Raw genomic sequence first — 14,402 nt, 5'->3', positions numbered from 1 at the left:
GTTTTTAAAATTCGCGAGCACTTACACAAGAACGAAACTCTACCACCAATCCCACCATAAAGAAAAATTGGTCGGTTCCGATTTAGCAAGTCGAGTCTTCTTCTATTCCGTTACAGGCCGTTCGACACGCTGCCTTCACACTTATTTCCATCAAATATAATTCCATAGCAGTTTCCAAGACAACAACTGGTTACACACACTATCGAATTTGTGTCGCCCAGTTTCTTACAAAAAATGGCGTTGACTTGGGAAGATAGGGAAGTGAATTTCGATATCCCCTTCTTGTAAGTATACAAAAATCGATTGCACAGAGGCACCTTTTGCATTTCGTGTAGGGAAATGAGACTGAGGCCGGGAGAGAAGATCATAGATAAGCTGGACAACATAGAAGATACCAAAGGCAATGCGGGTGACAGAGGTCGGCTGATCGTGACGAACGTTAGGATTTTATGGCACTCGATGACCAGCCCGAGGATTAACCTATGTAACGTATCGTTTTTCTGTAGTTTATTTAATTATACTGTGCGTCCCCATTCCTAGCAATCGGATTTAACTGTGTGCTGTCGATAAACACGAAGATCGTCAACTCGGTACGGTTTTTTCTGCGCAGGACATCGGAACTACTTACCCGTTACGTATTTTTCAGAAACTCAGGGGTACTACGCAGGCGCTGGATCTGCTCACTCTGTCTGGTGGCACGCGCTACGAGTTTATTTTCACGAACCTAGTGCCGGGAAACGTCAGACACTTCACTTCGGTCATGGGAGTGCACAAGTAAGCTTTACGACTAGGGGAGGGTCGAGCCCGATTAATTTAAGTATCTCTCTTGAGGGCTTTCGTATCGTCCAAGCTGTACCGGGAGTTGAGGTTGAGAGGTGGAATCATTCACAACAAGCAACTAAAAATGTTGCCTCTGGAGCAGATCTTCTCCAACCAGCACGGGGTGTGGAACCTGTCGAGCGATCAAGGGAGCCTCGGTACCTTCGTCGTGACCAACGTCAGATTGGTCTGGTACGCTGACGTCAACGAGGCTTTCAACATATCGCTGCCTTATCTTCAGATAGAAAGCGTAAGTAAACCCTGAAAGTCACCTGGAAAAATTTGGACCTTCGAACCAATCTCGTGTTCTAGAGGCAATTAAAATACCTAAATAGGTAATACTTTTTACAAAACTTCTGAATCCCTCTTCCATCGGTTTTTGCTGAGTCGAACTTGCTGACGTTTCGCTAATCGTCCTGTTGGCTTCTTCAGAGTTTGACTGAAACTGGCTCGCATTTTACTCTGTACCTGCTCATATATTGTTTGAGGGGGGCGGAGCTAAATGAGGGGCATAAACAACGTCTCGTATGTCGCGGTTAAGATTGTTTAGTTGTTTACAGATTTCTATAGACTTTCGGATTTTTTGTTGGTAAAAGAATTGTTTACATGCAAGAATTGTAGTTTTATCGAATAAAATTTTATGTCCGGTTTCGTGATTGTGTTCGGCTGATGAGTTTATTTGTCATAGTCTTAAATCTCTTTCATGTTCTTTGAGCCTAGTTGACATTTTTCATCAAATTTCTCCAATATATTCTTTGCCGCATATACATGGAATGCTGCCCAAATAGCACAAGAACGTCCGTAAAAGGTCCTCGGGATATCTGACGGGACATAGCGTATATCCTAGGGTTATACTGTTTCAGCTAATTGACATCCTTAAGACATCTCAAGGATATCGGATATTACTAATTGGAACGCCGGATGTTTGTTACGACATACTAAGGATACTAGTTGAGACGTCGTTAGTATATCCGACTGTGAGGATATAGGTTCTTATATAGATGTACCAGTGGACGTTACTTATTAGGTTATTTCCAAAAGCCTATGAGAAATACTGGAAAGGTAAAGTCCAGCCGTCCAATTGGTTGTACTACTACTATCCCAGTATTTGATACTCGTGTTTTACGTAATTAAGCTATTGGGTATGGTTCACCAACCATACCATATTTCACCAAGTCATCACTGGAATAGCAGGCGATATTTGAAATGTACAAGTTTTTTACAATTATATGTAATCTTTAATTTTGCTTTTAATGGTAAAGGTGAAGGACTGCTGATTGATATCATTAATGAAACACAATTTATATATTTTTTTCTATTGTAAATATGGAAAAATTGTGGGTATATAATATAGCAAAAATATAAAACAACCTAACCTAAAGTATCTTAAATATTGGTGAAAGTACCTCTTTTCAGCCAAGCAGCTATTGAATTCTCATATTCTTTTGATGTTTGTGATGTTTGACTTCCTATTCGCATGTGAAAAAAATTTCAGTTTTGAGAAAGAGAGGTTTTATATATCTGTACTTTATTTAAAAAACCAATGAACAAGAGTGGTATCTTATTTGTTTAAAAAACAGATTTAAAAAATCCCTGCGTAAAGGCTTGATTTGACGCTGATAGTACTCTCATGAAAGTGAGCTTACATACAAAACTCATTAAACTCTCATTGGTAAGATCTCTTTGATTTTAAGAAAAGATATACTAACTATACTATATAATTAAAAATATAATTTTGTTCTGGGGGATTTTCTCTAACTTTGCTTACTTAAATAAAAAATTAGTTCTGTTTTGTATGCCTAAAAAACATGACGAGAAAGTGGATTTTATTTTTGTTTTCAAAAACAAAGCAATAACATACAAAAAGAAGTCTAGAATCAAAAAAGATATGTAATCTAAAACGTATAATATAGGTATATATTTTACAAAAAAGTCAGCTTTATCTTAACTCGGTCCAGCAATCACTCCTTAAAAAAAGTATCAAGTAAACAATCGCCATAATATATATTTTATTAAATTATATTTCTTATACTTTATTTATATAACATTTACGTCCTATTTATTTTTAATTTCGCCAATTTTATTTTTGAAAATTTCTCCTTTTTCTTCATGTCCAAGCATTAAATTTCATTCCAAGTTCATTTGAAATCAGCATATATATATAATACTGCAAGCACTGAAAGTAGTAAGCACAGTACACAAAATACTCAAAAAATAAAATAAAAACAAGGACGAAAAGATGGCGGATGACGAGACGGAAGACAAGCCGACGAGACTCGAACGAATCCGGCACGGCACGACCGCGAGTAGTTGCGTCATTGGTTGCGGCCGAACAGTGTGTCTGTGATATTTTTTTATTTAAAAAACGTTTCATGTTTCGAACGTGTCCAAAAATAATAAAAAAAAGTTGATTTTGTGCTAACGTGTATCCTAAGAAAATCCTTGACATGTCCCGGGACATGCGACTTGAATGGGACATTGACCGGATGTACTGGGGATATTGTGCGCTATCCGCGTGTAAACTCCTGGCATCTCCAATAGAATTTTGTCTGTGACGGATCGAAGATGATGAGAGATTTATGGACAAATGGTAAATCTGGTTTTGACATTATATTTCTTTAGAACTCTTGATATTTGATGTTCTGAATGGTTTCAGCGATTCGAGCAGAGATAGCTATCGCAGCCCAAGTCACTGAATACAGAATTAAGACACCTTACCTATGTTTTTCTCTCTAATAATTTCCACATTAAAGATATTAAGCGTTCCATCACAAAATACACTTCACCCCGACCTTTCAATAGCAATGAGGCCGAAAGCAATCTTACACTTGCCACTGTGGTCCTTCCTTACATTCAAACATCTCATCATCTTCGATCCGTCAAAGACAAAATTCCATTTGAGATGCTAGGAGTTTACAGCATTATGTATATGCAACTAGGCTCAAAGAACATGAAAGAGCCTTCAAACTAAGCCAAATAAACTCGTCGGCAGTTGCTGAACACAATCACGAAACCGGACATGAAATTTTAATCGATAAAACTAAAATTTTTGCATGTACTTATTTCTTTAACAACGAAAAATCCGAAGAGAAATCTATAAACAACCTAACAATCTTGACCGCGACAGCCGAGACGGTGTTTATGCTCCTAATTTAGCTCCGCCCCCCGTCAAACAATATATAAACAGGTACGGAGTAAAATACGAGTTTGTCAAGCTCTGAGGAAGCCAACAGGATGATTGGCGAAACGTTAGCTAGTTCGAGTTGGAAGTTTCTTTGAATAATTACCTAAATAGGTATTTCCTGAAAATTCTCTTTTTCTTCAAACCAAACCCGTCGATTTAAAAAATTTTAATGATCAGTATACGGGGACCCTGTTATCGCAGATCCGCATTAAGGATTCAAAATTCGGCAAAGCCCTGGTAATTAAGAGCACAGAGAGGGGCGGCAACTTCGTCCTCGGCTTCAAGATCGATCCCGAGGACAGACTTAACGCCCTCTACAAGGAGTTGTCGTCCCTATACTCGGTCTATTCCAACAACCCGATCTATGGAGTGGAGTACAACTGGAGCGCGAAACGGGAGGATCCGCCCGGCGACACGAAGATCCTCGACGATTTGGAAGTGGCGGAAGATCCCAAAGGCGAAATGACAAACACGCTAGCTGCGTACTTGGCGGACGGCCCCCACAAGAAGGACAGGCCGCTGGTCTACTCCAGCGAGCTGGGTCTCGCGGTCGAGGCCGTAAAGGAGGGGTTCACGCTGAGAAAGTTGTGGGAAGTGTTGCCCTCTTAAGGCTCAAAAAGTAAAACAACCCGCGTAACGTTAACTTTTAATGATTCTGTACACCACATTGAAAATAGACAGGATGAGCGATTCCACCTTAACTTAAATGACATTTTGTCCTTAACAGAGAAGAGAAAGGAAAAAAATTGGACTTTCTATTTTTCCCGAACAAAAAAAAAAAGCGCAAGGAATAAATAAGGAGTTGATGTCGGCTAGCGATGGGGCCAACTTACAACAAGCTGGAGCTACTATAAGCGCTGCTGTTGTCCTCGTCTTTGTCGAGATTTATCTTTTTTACTGTCAACTCGTTCAATTCGTCTTCTGCAAATGAAAGTATAAATATTCACCGGTTAGAATAAAAATTGACAACGGTGCTATAAATTTATTTGGTTGTTAAGGTTGTTAACTATCAGTTTGGGTTATTTGGAACGTTCAAAAATTTTGGCAAGTAAAATATAAAAAATTCGCGCCCACCACATACATATCTGTGAAATCAAACAAATATACGAGGTGTGTTCAAAAAGTAAGTTGTTCTTATGTTTGTATTAGAGTTGTGGAATTGACAGATACAATTTTTTTTGTGTCAATTGACCTCAATTGATCGAAATAATTTTAAAAAAATACCATGAAATTTATATTTATTTATATTGTGTGTTACGTCGCTGTCGCGTCGATCTGGGGACCCAATGAAGTCGATATTATCATTGGGATTCCCCGAATCGCTTAGCATCATGTTTGGGTATTCCTTGAAGGTAAATTATTATTAAATAATGTTAAGTAACACTACAATGAGAAGATATTATTTAAACCATTTTTTGATTAGTCAATTAAGAAGTGGTCAACACTAGTTGGCATGCATCTCCCTAACATATGTTTACAGTTTCAGTCAGTTTGACGTTTACTTTTTTTCTTCTGCTGTCAAAAAAAAAAATGGAACCAAGAACTTGCTTCAAAACTTGTGTAAAAAATGGAATACACAGCTGCATTTGAAATGTTGACAACGGCATAAGGTGAATCTACTTTGGGCAAATAAAATGTTTATAAGTGGTACAAACTCTTCCAAAATGGTGGAGAATACGCCCATGACGAACCTCGTTCTGGACACCCCAGCACGTCAATAACCAATGAAAGCGTTTAAAAAGTGAAACAAATAATGTTGATATTATATCTTGAAGGGAACAACATTAATTTTGATGCATAAATACATACTTTTTGATAAAATTTAAAAGTCACTTTACTTGTTGGACACACCTCGTATATCCATATAAGAAGCTGCCAGGGCCAACCATCTTTCGTTATTTAGAAAAAAAATAGTTTCATTATCCCTGTCAATTCAAAAAAAATATATGCATATAGGAATGTTTGAGATCATTTTACTGCCACTTGCTCCACCCCCCTCCTCCCCCCGCCATCGCGCTGGCATTTTTGGTTAATTCATTTAATTTTTGAAAAAGTAAAACATAACTTTTTTGATATTCGCATCACATACTTTTCGAATTAAAAAATATTGACACTTATATAAATGCTAATTTAGAACTTTCTACATATTTTTAAAAAAACTAGAACAAAAGTACAAAAAAAATGTACATATAGGAATAGTCCAAACCACTGCCACTTTTTTTGTTATTAAGGAACCTAAAAAGTATTTTTTATATTTTTTTACAGAGTAATAAATTTTATCTCCATCTTCCCCCAATCTAACCTTTTTCCGACGCTGCAAATCAAAGGTAAAAAAAACACTCGCCTGAATCGTAACAGTCGGACTGGGGCTCTCTGGGTGACAGTTTGCAACCCCTTGCAAAGTACCCCTTGAGCCTCTCCTTAGCGGAGAGTATTAGCCCCATAAAAGGCGGGGAAGGTTTCATGGGTCTGGACAAATACTCGGGATGAAACTGCACCGCCACAAAATAGGGATGACCCTCGAGCTCGAGTACCTCCATCCGCTCTTGGTTTCTATCCACCCCGATAAATTTGAGACCGTGCTCCTCCAATTCGTCAATATAGGTGGGGTTCACCTCGTATCGGTGGCGGTGCCGCTCTTCGATCTCTTTCGGGTTACCATAGAGCCGTCCTACAATAAGATTTATTTATTTTGTTTTACAGCCTAAAAAGATAATACATAATCACGCAGACCAAGATCCAAACCTCCAATTCTTTATGTATATGATCATTTCTTTTTATATTATCAGAGTCATATTTTACAAATATTAACAGGGACAGTTAATATGTAGTTTTTATAGCCTTGTGGTAAAGCCCCTTTTCAAAAAAAGTGGAGCTATGAACTGAAGCTGCTGTTTCTAGTGCATGTTTTCATAGACACTATAGTTTTAAAATAAATGTAACCAATGAAAAATAATGCACTGTTGTGCTATGAATACACACATGCAAATATATTGGAAACTGCACAATTGCACATAAAAAGTTGTTATAGTTTTATATTGTCTACCTCTGAACCTTCCAATTACAGTACAAATGCTGTGTCATTTTTTTCACCAGGAATTGATCCCTGGCCAGCTTTAAACGAAATGACTCGTTACTACAGTTAGGATTTGATGTAAAAAACATCTTTTTTATTATTAGGAATATCAACCCAATATTTTGGATATGCCCGTTTTAGAATGAAATAATTAGATTAATGATATAAAAAAATTACATATTTCGCATAAATGAAGCTTATGTTGTTGTAAAATATTTTTCGAGCATAAAATAGCATATTTTTGACCCATTCATTAGTTTATTACTGAGATTTTGAAAATTAAATGTATCTGCAATATTGTGGACTTTCTATTTAGAGCCTTCAAATCCCGTTACTTAAGGATTAAGTGAATTATCATTTGGTGTCTGTATGAATTAAAAATCATCCAGAGTTATCTTTTGACAAAGATGAAGTATTTTGCAAGGCTTGTGGAACAGTGTTAAGTTGATTTATTATTAGATAATTAATAGTATACATTATGTTAAAATGAATATTTACCTTTAAGGTTACATGTGAGAAAAAATTACAAATGGACCAGCACATAGCCACTGGAAAACATAAAAGTGGATGGCAGAGAATAAAAAACAATTAAATTTCATTTTCGAGTTCTTTGCAATAGTGCAATCAGCGTCATCTTCAAGAACAACTGATCAAGACAATTTTGATTTATACTTATGTGAAGCACGGTTAACTGCAAATATTCAGAAAAAACTACATTTACAAAAATGTAATTCAAGACATAAGAAATCATATTAAAAAATCATCATCTTTGCATTATTGTAGACGAAACAACAGATGCTTGTGGTCGCTATGTTGCGAATTTATTAGTTAATGTTTTGAATGAAAATGTAAAACAAAATCTCTTTTAATAAGTACAAAACAGTTGGAAAAAACTAACACTATAATGATTGTTCGATTTGTAAATGAAAGTTTAATGGCTTCTTTTGCTCCACATATACTACCAATCAATAAAATACTTCTCTTGGTCACCGACGCAGCAGCGTATATGACAAAAACAGGGTTAAATTTAAATTATTTTTATAAAAACTTAATCCATGGAATAAATAGAGTTGGCGAGGAAATTAGATGTCAGTTTCCATTAGTAGATTCTTTAATTTAGAACTCAAAAAAAATATTTGTTAAAGCACCTCTTTGAGTTCATGTTTATAGAGACACAAATGTTCCTTTACCTCCTGAACCCGTAATTACTCGATGGGGAACGTAGTTAGACGCAGCCTTATTTGACTTTAATCAAATAAAAATCATTGTATTACATATCTCAGATTCAGCAGATTCAATTAAAAAAAACAAAAATTTATATGAAAAATGTGAGCTTATAGATCAGTTGACGTATAGCAAAGCTAATTTTAGTTTTTTAAGTGGCTTTATTAAAAAATTAAAGACCAAACAAACGTCTTTGTTAGGATCAATTTCAATAGTAGAAGAGTGCGAACATTTGTTGAAAAAAGTTCCAAGTAGAATAGGGAACTGTCAATTGGTACAATAATAATAGGTCTGATTGTAAAACTAAATAGTTTTTACCATAATGCTTTAATATAGATTAGGTTTATAGATATTTATCATTAGTTTATTATTAGCTAATGTTACTCCTAATTAAGTATTATTTTTGTCTAAAAACTGTAAATACAATGTTATAATTTTTTTCGTTTTTCGTTTATATGTAAAAAATAAAGGGCATAAAAGTACATAGATGATAGAAAAAAAGCATATATTTGACATATTTTTTGGAAAAACCAGACATATTTATGACAATATTTTAAGCATTTTCTGTGTATAAAAATCCGAAGTCTACTCATTACCTTTAAATTTTTAAAAAGTTAACAATCTAGTCTTTTTAGAATTCAGTAGTAAGTTATGCTTTTCACATCACTCATTGACTTCGCTAACGGGATTGTGTCTGAGCGGACCGCCCCCCAAGCCCTCGACTTACTGATCTTACTATCCGCTGACGACGCTTTGAACACTGTCGTCTGTTTACCCAGCCTCATGGTACCGCCCATTGCGCCCGGGTTATGTTCCGGCATGTCGATGACGACCGGATTCGTCGCGTCCTCCTTCACCTCGGTGGAGTAAGCGTCTTCGAGCCCGAGTACGTTCCTGGCAAATTCGATAACGGCTGCCTGGAATCCGAGACAAATGCCGAGGAAGGGTTTGTCGTTGAGCCTGCACCAACGTACGGCCTCGATCATCCCCTCCACGCCGCGCTTACCGAACCCACCGGGCACCACCATACAGCTGGAGTGGTAAAAGGTGTAGCGAATACTTAATCCACTCAGTGGACGCGACAAACGTACTCGCACAGGCAGAGGTCGCGCCAGGCGCTGTGGTAGGAGGCGGGGTCATCGACGAGCATCGTCTTCTCTAAATTGGACGCCTCGATGAACTTGATGTTGACCTTGTAGCCGATCTTGTTGCCCGCGTGGTGCAGCGCTTTGGTGATCGACGTGTAAGAGTCTTCGAGACGCGTGTACTTGCCGACTATCGCCACCGAGAGTTCGTCCTTGAGGTGACGCATCTTCGCTCCTAGCTCGATCCACGGTGTCATGTACCGCTTCATAGGCGGGAGCGGCCCGATGCCCAGCTGCAGGCGGTGGCACAGGAACTTCGCCATGTCGTGTTTCTCGATGAACACCGGCACTTCGTAGACCGACGACAGATCTGGCACGCTAATTATCTGGAACAGGGGTCGAAGTTAGCTGCGCGCACGCGCGACCCGTCCAGTGACGTCACCTGTTGCGTCGCCACATGGCAAAAGTTGGATATCTTCTCTTTGACGTTCTGCGTGATCGGTCTCTCCGAACGGCAGACAATAATGTCGGGCGAGAGTCCCGCCCCTCTTAGTTCCCGTACGGACGTCTGGGTCGGTTTGGTTTTCGACTCGCCCGTGGTCTTAGGCTGAGGAACGAGTGACACGTGAGCGACACAGAAGTTGTCCCGCTCCACCCGGAACTGGAACTGCCTGAACGCCTCGATGAACGCCATGCTTTCTATGTCTCCGACGATGCCTCCTAGTTCTATGATGCATACTTCCGGGACCTTGCCGTTCTCCGAGACGGGTTTGTGGGCCACCTTTTCTACCCATTCCTGGATAGCATCTGTTATGTGAGGCACCACTAAAGCAAAAAACCCCCGCGGGGGATATAGGACGAGTTACGAAGTCCCGTGAACGCTACCTTGCACGGTTTTTCCCAAATAATCGCCGTGACGTTCTTTGTTGATCACCTGCTGGTATATTTTACCGGTAGTGATATTGTTCTGGCTGTGAAGAGTGATGTTGAGGAACCGCTCATAGTTTCCCAGATCCAGGTCCACTTCGCCTCCATCGTCAAGCACGTACACCTCGCCTAATCATTTGTTTGTTTGTATTTTTTTTGTTGTACGTACAAAAATTGCTATTATACATTAGTTGTTCACCAGTGCCAAGGTTTTTCTTTTTAATTTAAGCCCAACAGTTTTTTTTATTTATCCAAAATGTGCTATAAAGTTTTCTTATTTTTCTCTAGAAAATAAATAAAATAGGGTGAAAAGTTAAGAAATATAATAATAATAATAATAACAGTTTATTTATTTACCCACAGTATTTACATGAAACCAAACAACACGCAACAAGTACAATCTCACATGTACATGTATCTCACAATCAGTGGCTCCTAAATGCAACAAGCATTTGTATGTGCCGTATGATCATTGATGAAATTTTATCAAAAAAATATATTACATAGTATGTACAATAGCGCGGAAATAATACCCCCAACTTCTAAATCTATTACAACAACGGTTTGGTCGTTCAAATAGAGACTGCCACCTTTCACTGTTATGTCGTAAAAAGGATTTACAAGCTTGAATATATTTTCTAGAATTAGTAATATTTTTATCTCTTCTGGTAAAATATTATTTACTGACCAATATATGTATAAAATTTTAAATTTATTTAAATTTTTATATTGATTGAGAGAAATTATGGATTTAGTATTAAAAAAATTTATCAATCTGTCCTTGAAATACTTTTCAAAAATCTTAGCGAAATTACTACTACTACTGATATGAACCAACAATGTATTTAGGAACATTACAGCAATAGTGATAATGTTAAATAATCTTGGATTTAAATTTATGTAGAAATTCACAAAATGAAATATGAGCAGTGCAATCATAAAAAATAACTTTTCTAATGAACTGCAACATGAATTAGTTGTGTGCATGCACAAACTTTGTGCCGTATCGCCACTATTATTAAGTGCTTCTTTATATAGTTCTGTGTACACATAGGCTAGATATGTGCATTAAAGTGAAACCACTGTTAATAAAAATAGCACGGCATGAATTTGAATACATGTCACCCTACGGGATATAGGTCTATTCAAAAAAATCGCGTACTCCTATATCGCCATAAAGAGTTGATTTTATTTGGAGGTTATGTATGTTCATACGGAACCGGTCCAAATAGGCCTTTTCTGATGCCTAAGAGATATTTGAACCTAACAAACGATTAATTCAATTACCGTGCTCGTAAGGAGAAAACGTGCCGGCGTCCAAATTGATGTAAGGATCGATTTTGATCATGGTCACCTCGATACCGCAACACTTCAGTATCGCCCCAAAAGAACTGGAAATAACGCCCTTACCGACCCCGCTAATCACGCCACCCGTCACCAAAATATACTTCATAGTTTTCATATTGCGGTACGCTTTGAAAATAGAGACGAAAATGAAACCTTAAGAACGCGTGAGAAACCGTTTGTGGCGCGTTTTTCAATTGCGCGTGATTTTATCGTCGTGTTTTTGACATAGCAAAATCGAGCGAGTCACTGGTCAGCAGGCCCCGCACACAAAGAAGAAGCGTCTGCGCTGCCCGTTTTCATGTCACTGGATTTTTACGAACGGTGCCTTCGTAGGGCAATTTGTTTTATCTGTTGATGTCCCTGCTAAAGATGGATGTCGGTGATACTAATTAATGATTTCACTTTCGGAGCCAAAATCACGAGCTGACTAGGAGTTCTTCTTTTCTTTACGTATCCCGTTAGGCAAGACTGCGAACGTCACTCGCCCGAGATAGCTAGGACATAGCCACAAAAGAAGAATTGCGCGAAACGTTCTCACGCAGTACTTGTCAGCCGAGTGGTCTTGGCAACTGTCATTTTATTATAATAACACAACATTCTCCAGAAAAATTTTACAGTTTCGGATTAAATACAAAAATTAACATGGCAGAAGTAGCAGTAGAAGAAAGGCCGCCGACTAGATTTTACTGCCACGTGTGCGAGGTGGAGTTTCAGAACACCACCTCGGTAAGTCTTAATCAATGAATTTTTATCAGTTGATACCACGGTGTTGCGTTTGTTTTAGAACTTCACGTGCCCTCACTGCTCGGACGGATTTATCGAAGAACTGCAGGACATCGCGGAATCTAACAATGCGCAGTCCTTGTCCGATCTTATGGACGTCCAAAACTGGGAGGACGAAGATATGGTAGTTCTCGATTTTAAAGATATCGTGGCGCTTTCTTGCATTGTAACTGTTACAGGATCAAGATTCTGCGGGGGGCAATTCAATGAACGCGCTGCCCCGTTTGGGCAGAACCAGAGCTGATACCAGACGGATAAGACTTGGAGCCCGGCCCAGGTAAGTTTACAGTATTAAATCACACGTTATTGACATCTCGCGTAAATTCAGGACCTTAACGAGATTGGCATCTTCAAATCTGAGACAGCAGGTACCAGTGGAAAATTTAATACAAGACTTTATAATAAACTTGGGCGTCGGAGTAAATTGGGGCGAACCGGGCAATGTACAGCTGTTTCTAGGCAATCCCGGTGACTACGCCTGGGGCAGGGAAGGCTTGGACGCCATTGTTACCCAACTCTTAAATCAGATGGACAGCACAGGTGAGACCAATGTTGCAACAATTTAAGCTAGGTATCAGACAGGTGTTTTAGGTCCGCCTCCCGTTTCCAAAGCCGTGATAGACGCGTTGGAAGTGGTGGAGGTCACGGAAGAACAAGTGACGGCCAATCTGCAATGTTCCGTTTGCTGGGAGCATTTCTCATTCAAAGAGGCCGTCAGGCAGTTGCCTTGCCAGCATGTTTACCATGAGAACTGCATTCGGCCATGGTTGGAATTGCACGGGACATGTCCCATTTGTCGGCAGAATTTGGGAAATGACAACGGAGAGATTGTCACAGGTCAGGATCAGAGTGTGGAGCAAGCTACCGGCCAGGGTAAGAAAGAAAACCAAGAAAATGGGCTTGGTGTAGGTGTTGATAATTTTTTACAGCTGCCAGCGTGCAAAACGTACTACGAACGATATTCGGCCCTTCGCCAAACGCGTCTCCGATCCCGTCTAGTTCAAATAGTATGGACCATTCCGGAACAACAAGCCAACCTAGGAGTCGAAGTGACTCGATGATGTAGGATTAAAAAATTTAACCGTAAAACTCTAGATATTTGTATTTAAGGCTTCGCCGCTTTTGTTCATAAAAAAAAACAATTCAAGCTACACCAAACAAAAATTCTCTTTTCCAACAGCGCCGCTACGCCCCAACATGGCTTGCCATTGATTGGATGATTTTTTCATAATATTCCTTATTTCACTTCTGTATTTTGTAGTTTGTGTTTGAAAAAAGGTTTTCCGTGCCTAGTTCCTCAAGTTATCAATTTCAACTGAATTCGCGTAAAAATAATTTGCAAAAAGAAGTACTTATCAGGAGCAAATTGTTTGGTTGGGAGTTTAAGTTATGCAAGTTAAGGTACTTGACTCATTGATACACCGATAACATTGCTTATTTTATTATGGAACACATCCAGGTCGCCTGATTACCGAAATTTCAAAATTAAAAAATCTAGTCGTCTGCGTTGATAAACTTTTTACGACTTTAAGTGAGTTAACTAAATAAATGTTCTTTAAAATAAGAATGGTTTTATTACTTCTCTAAACTGATCCCACTTATGGCTGGTAGTTAAAATGCAAACTTACCATGATCTGACTCATCCATCCCCTTCCATCAATATCTTCCTAATATTCAAATCCCCTACTCGGCTTTTATAATACACGGACTTCCTAAGAAAATTCTCTTGGCATCAACTGACGATTAATAGATTGATGCACAGATAACGAGAAGTGGTATATTGGACGGTTTAAGATCCAAGTCGCTAAAGAGCGTTGCGTAATCGTTTAAACCTTTCCACCACACAATAGCATTTTTCTGTGGTGCGGCCATTCTGCCGTAACTTCTATGGTTTACGTACCCACTTAAGGAAAGGTAAAGAAGAAAAGAAGAATTTCTTCGGTTTGGTTAACGTGTC

General features: G+C 38.6%; 3 protein-coding genes across 3 annotated transcripts; 2 read left to right on the top strand and 1 right to left on the bottom strand.

Annotated features, from left to right (window-relative positions):
* Positions 1–186: 186 nt before the first annotated feature.
* Positions 187–4,623, top strand: LOC132702131 (Bardet-Biedl syndrome 5 protein homolog). The gene is made up of 6 exons (XM_060670578.1): positions 187–284; positions 336–484; positions 541–590; positions 647–774; positions 832–1,069; positions 4,205–4,623. The coding sequence occupies exons 1-6, from the start codon at positions 235–237 to the stop codon at positions 4,610–4,612; spliced, it is 1,023 nt and encodes a 340-aa protein (XP_060526561.1). The 5' UTR covers positions 187–234; the 3' UTR covers positions 4,613–4,623.
* A 163-nt stretch (positions 4,624–4,786) lies between these two features.
* LOC132702130 (CTP synthase 2) lies at positions 4,787–12,046 on the bottom strand. Its single transcript, XM_060670576.1, has 7 exons — positions 11,603–12,046; positions 10,274–10,444; positions 9,831–10,213; positions 9,395–9,774; positions 9,031–9,335; positions 6,348–6,674; positions 4,787–4,924 (listed from the first exon to the last, which is right to left on the bottom strand). The coding sequence occupies exons 1-7, from the start codon at positions 11,775–11,777 to the stop codon at positions 4,833–4,835; spliced, it is 1,833 nt and encodes a 610-aa protein (XP_060526559.1). The 5' UTR covers positions 11,778–12,046; the 3' UTR covers positions 4,787–4,832.
* A 159-nt stretch (positions 12,047–12,205) lies between these two features.
* LOC132702171 (E3 ubiquitin-protein ligase Iruka) lies at positions 12,206–14,000 on the top strand. Its single transcript, XM_060670649.1, has 6 exons — positions 12,206–12,388; positions 12,447–12,569; positions 12,625–12,722; positions 12,774–12,985; positions 13,037–13,318; positions 13,375–14,000. The coding sequence occupies exons 1-6, from the start codon at positions 12,305–12,307 to the stop codon at positions 13,509–13,511; spliced, it is 936 nt and encodes a 311-aa protein (XP_060526632.1). The 5' UTR covers positions 12,206–12,304; the 3' UTR covers positions 13,512–14,000.
* The last annotated feature ends 402 nt before the right edge of the window (positions 14,001–14,402 follow it).

Source organism: Cylas formicarius, unplaced genomic scaffold (assembly GCF_029955315.1).
Source record: "Cylas formicarius isolate icCylForm1 unplaced genomic scaffold, icCylForm1.1 PGA_scaffold_5__7_contigs__length_24384050, whole genome shotgun sequence".
NCBI classification, from domain to species: domain Eukaryota; kingdom Metazoa; phylum Arthropoda; class Insecta; order Coleoptera; family Brentidae; genus Cylas; species Cylas formicarius.
The sequence above is the reverse complement of the archived record's forward strand: the minus strand, read 5'-3'. Positions and strand labels throughout refer to the sequence as shown.

What these genes read in the sequence shown, in the direction of transcription:
- LOC132702130 (XM_060670576.1), bottom strand. Translation starts at nt 11,777, where the DNA reads ATGAAAACTATGAAGTATATTTTGGTGACGGGTGGCGTGATTAGCGGG. An exon ending in GTTTTCTCCTTACGAGCACG is followed by an intron (nt 10,445 to 11,602) that starts GTAATTGAATTA and finishes ACAAATGATTAG; the next exon opens with GCGAGGTGTACGTGCTTGAC. An exon ending in GTCCGACTGTTACGATTCAG is followed by an intron (nt 4,925 to 6,347) that starts GCGAGTGTTTTT and finishes TTTCATTTGCAG; the next exon opens with AAGACGAATTGAACGAGTTG.
- LOC132702171 (XM_060670649.1), top strand. Translation starts at nt 12,305, where the DNA reads ATGGCAGAAGTAGCAGTAGAAGAAAGGCCGCCGACTAGATTTTACTGC. An exon ending in ACTGGGAGGACGAAGATATG is followed by an intron (nt 12,570 to 12,624) that starts GTAGTTCTCGAT and finishes TAACTGTTACAG; the next exon opens with GATCAAGATTCTGCGGGGGG. An exon ending in GGAGCAAGCTACCGGCCAGG is followed by an intron (nt 13,319 to 13,374) that starts GTAAGAAAGAAA and finishes AATTTTTTACAG; the next exon opens with CTGCCAGCGTGCAAAACGTA.
- LOC132702131 (XM_060670578.1), top strand. Translation starts at nt 235, where the DNA reads ATGGCGTTGACTTGGGAAGATAGGGAAGTGAATTTCGATATCCCCTTC. An exon ending in AATTTCGATATCCCCTTCTT is followed by an intron (nt 285 to 335) that starts GTAAGTATACAA and finishes CATTTCGTGTAG; the next exon opens with GGAAATGAGACTGAGGCCGG. An exon ending in TCGGTCATGGGAGTGCACAA is followed by an intron (nt 775 to 831) that starts GTAAGCTTTACG and finishes ATCTCTCTTGAG; the next exon opens with GGCTTTCGTATCGTCCAAGC.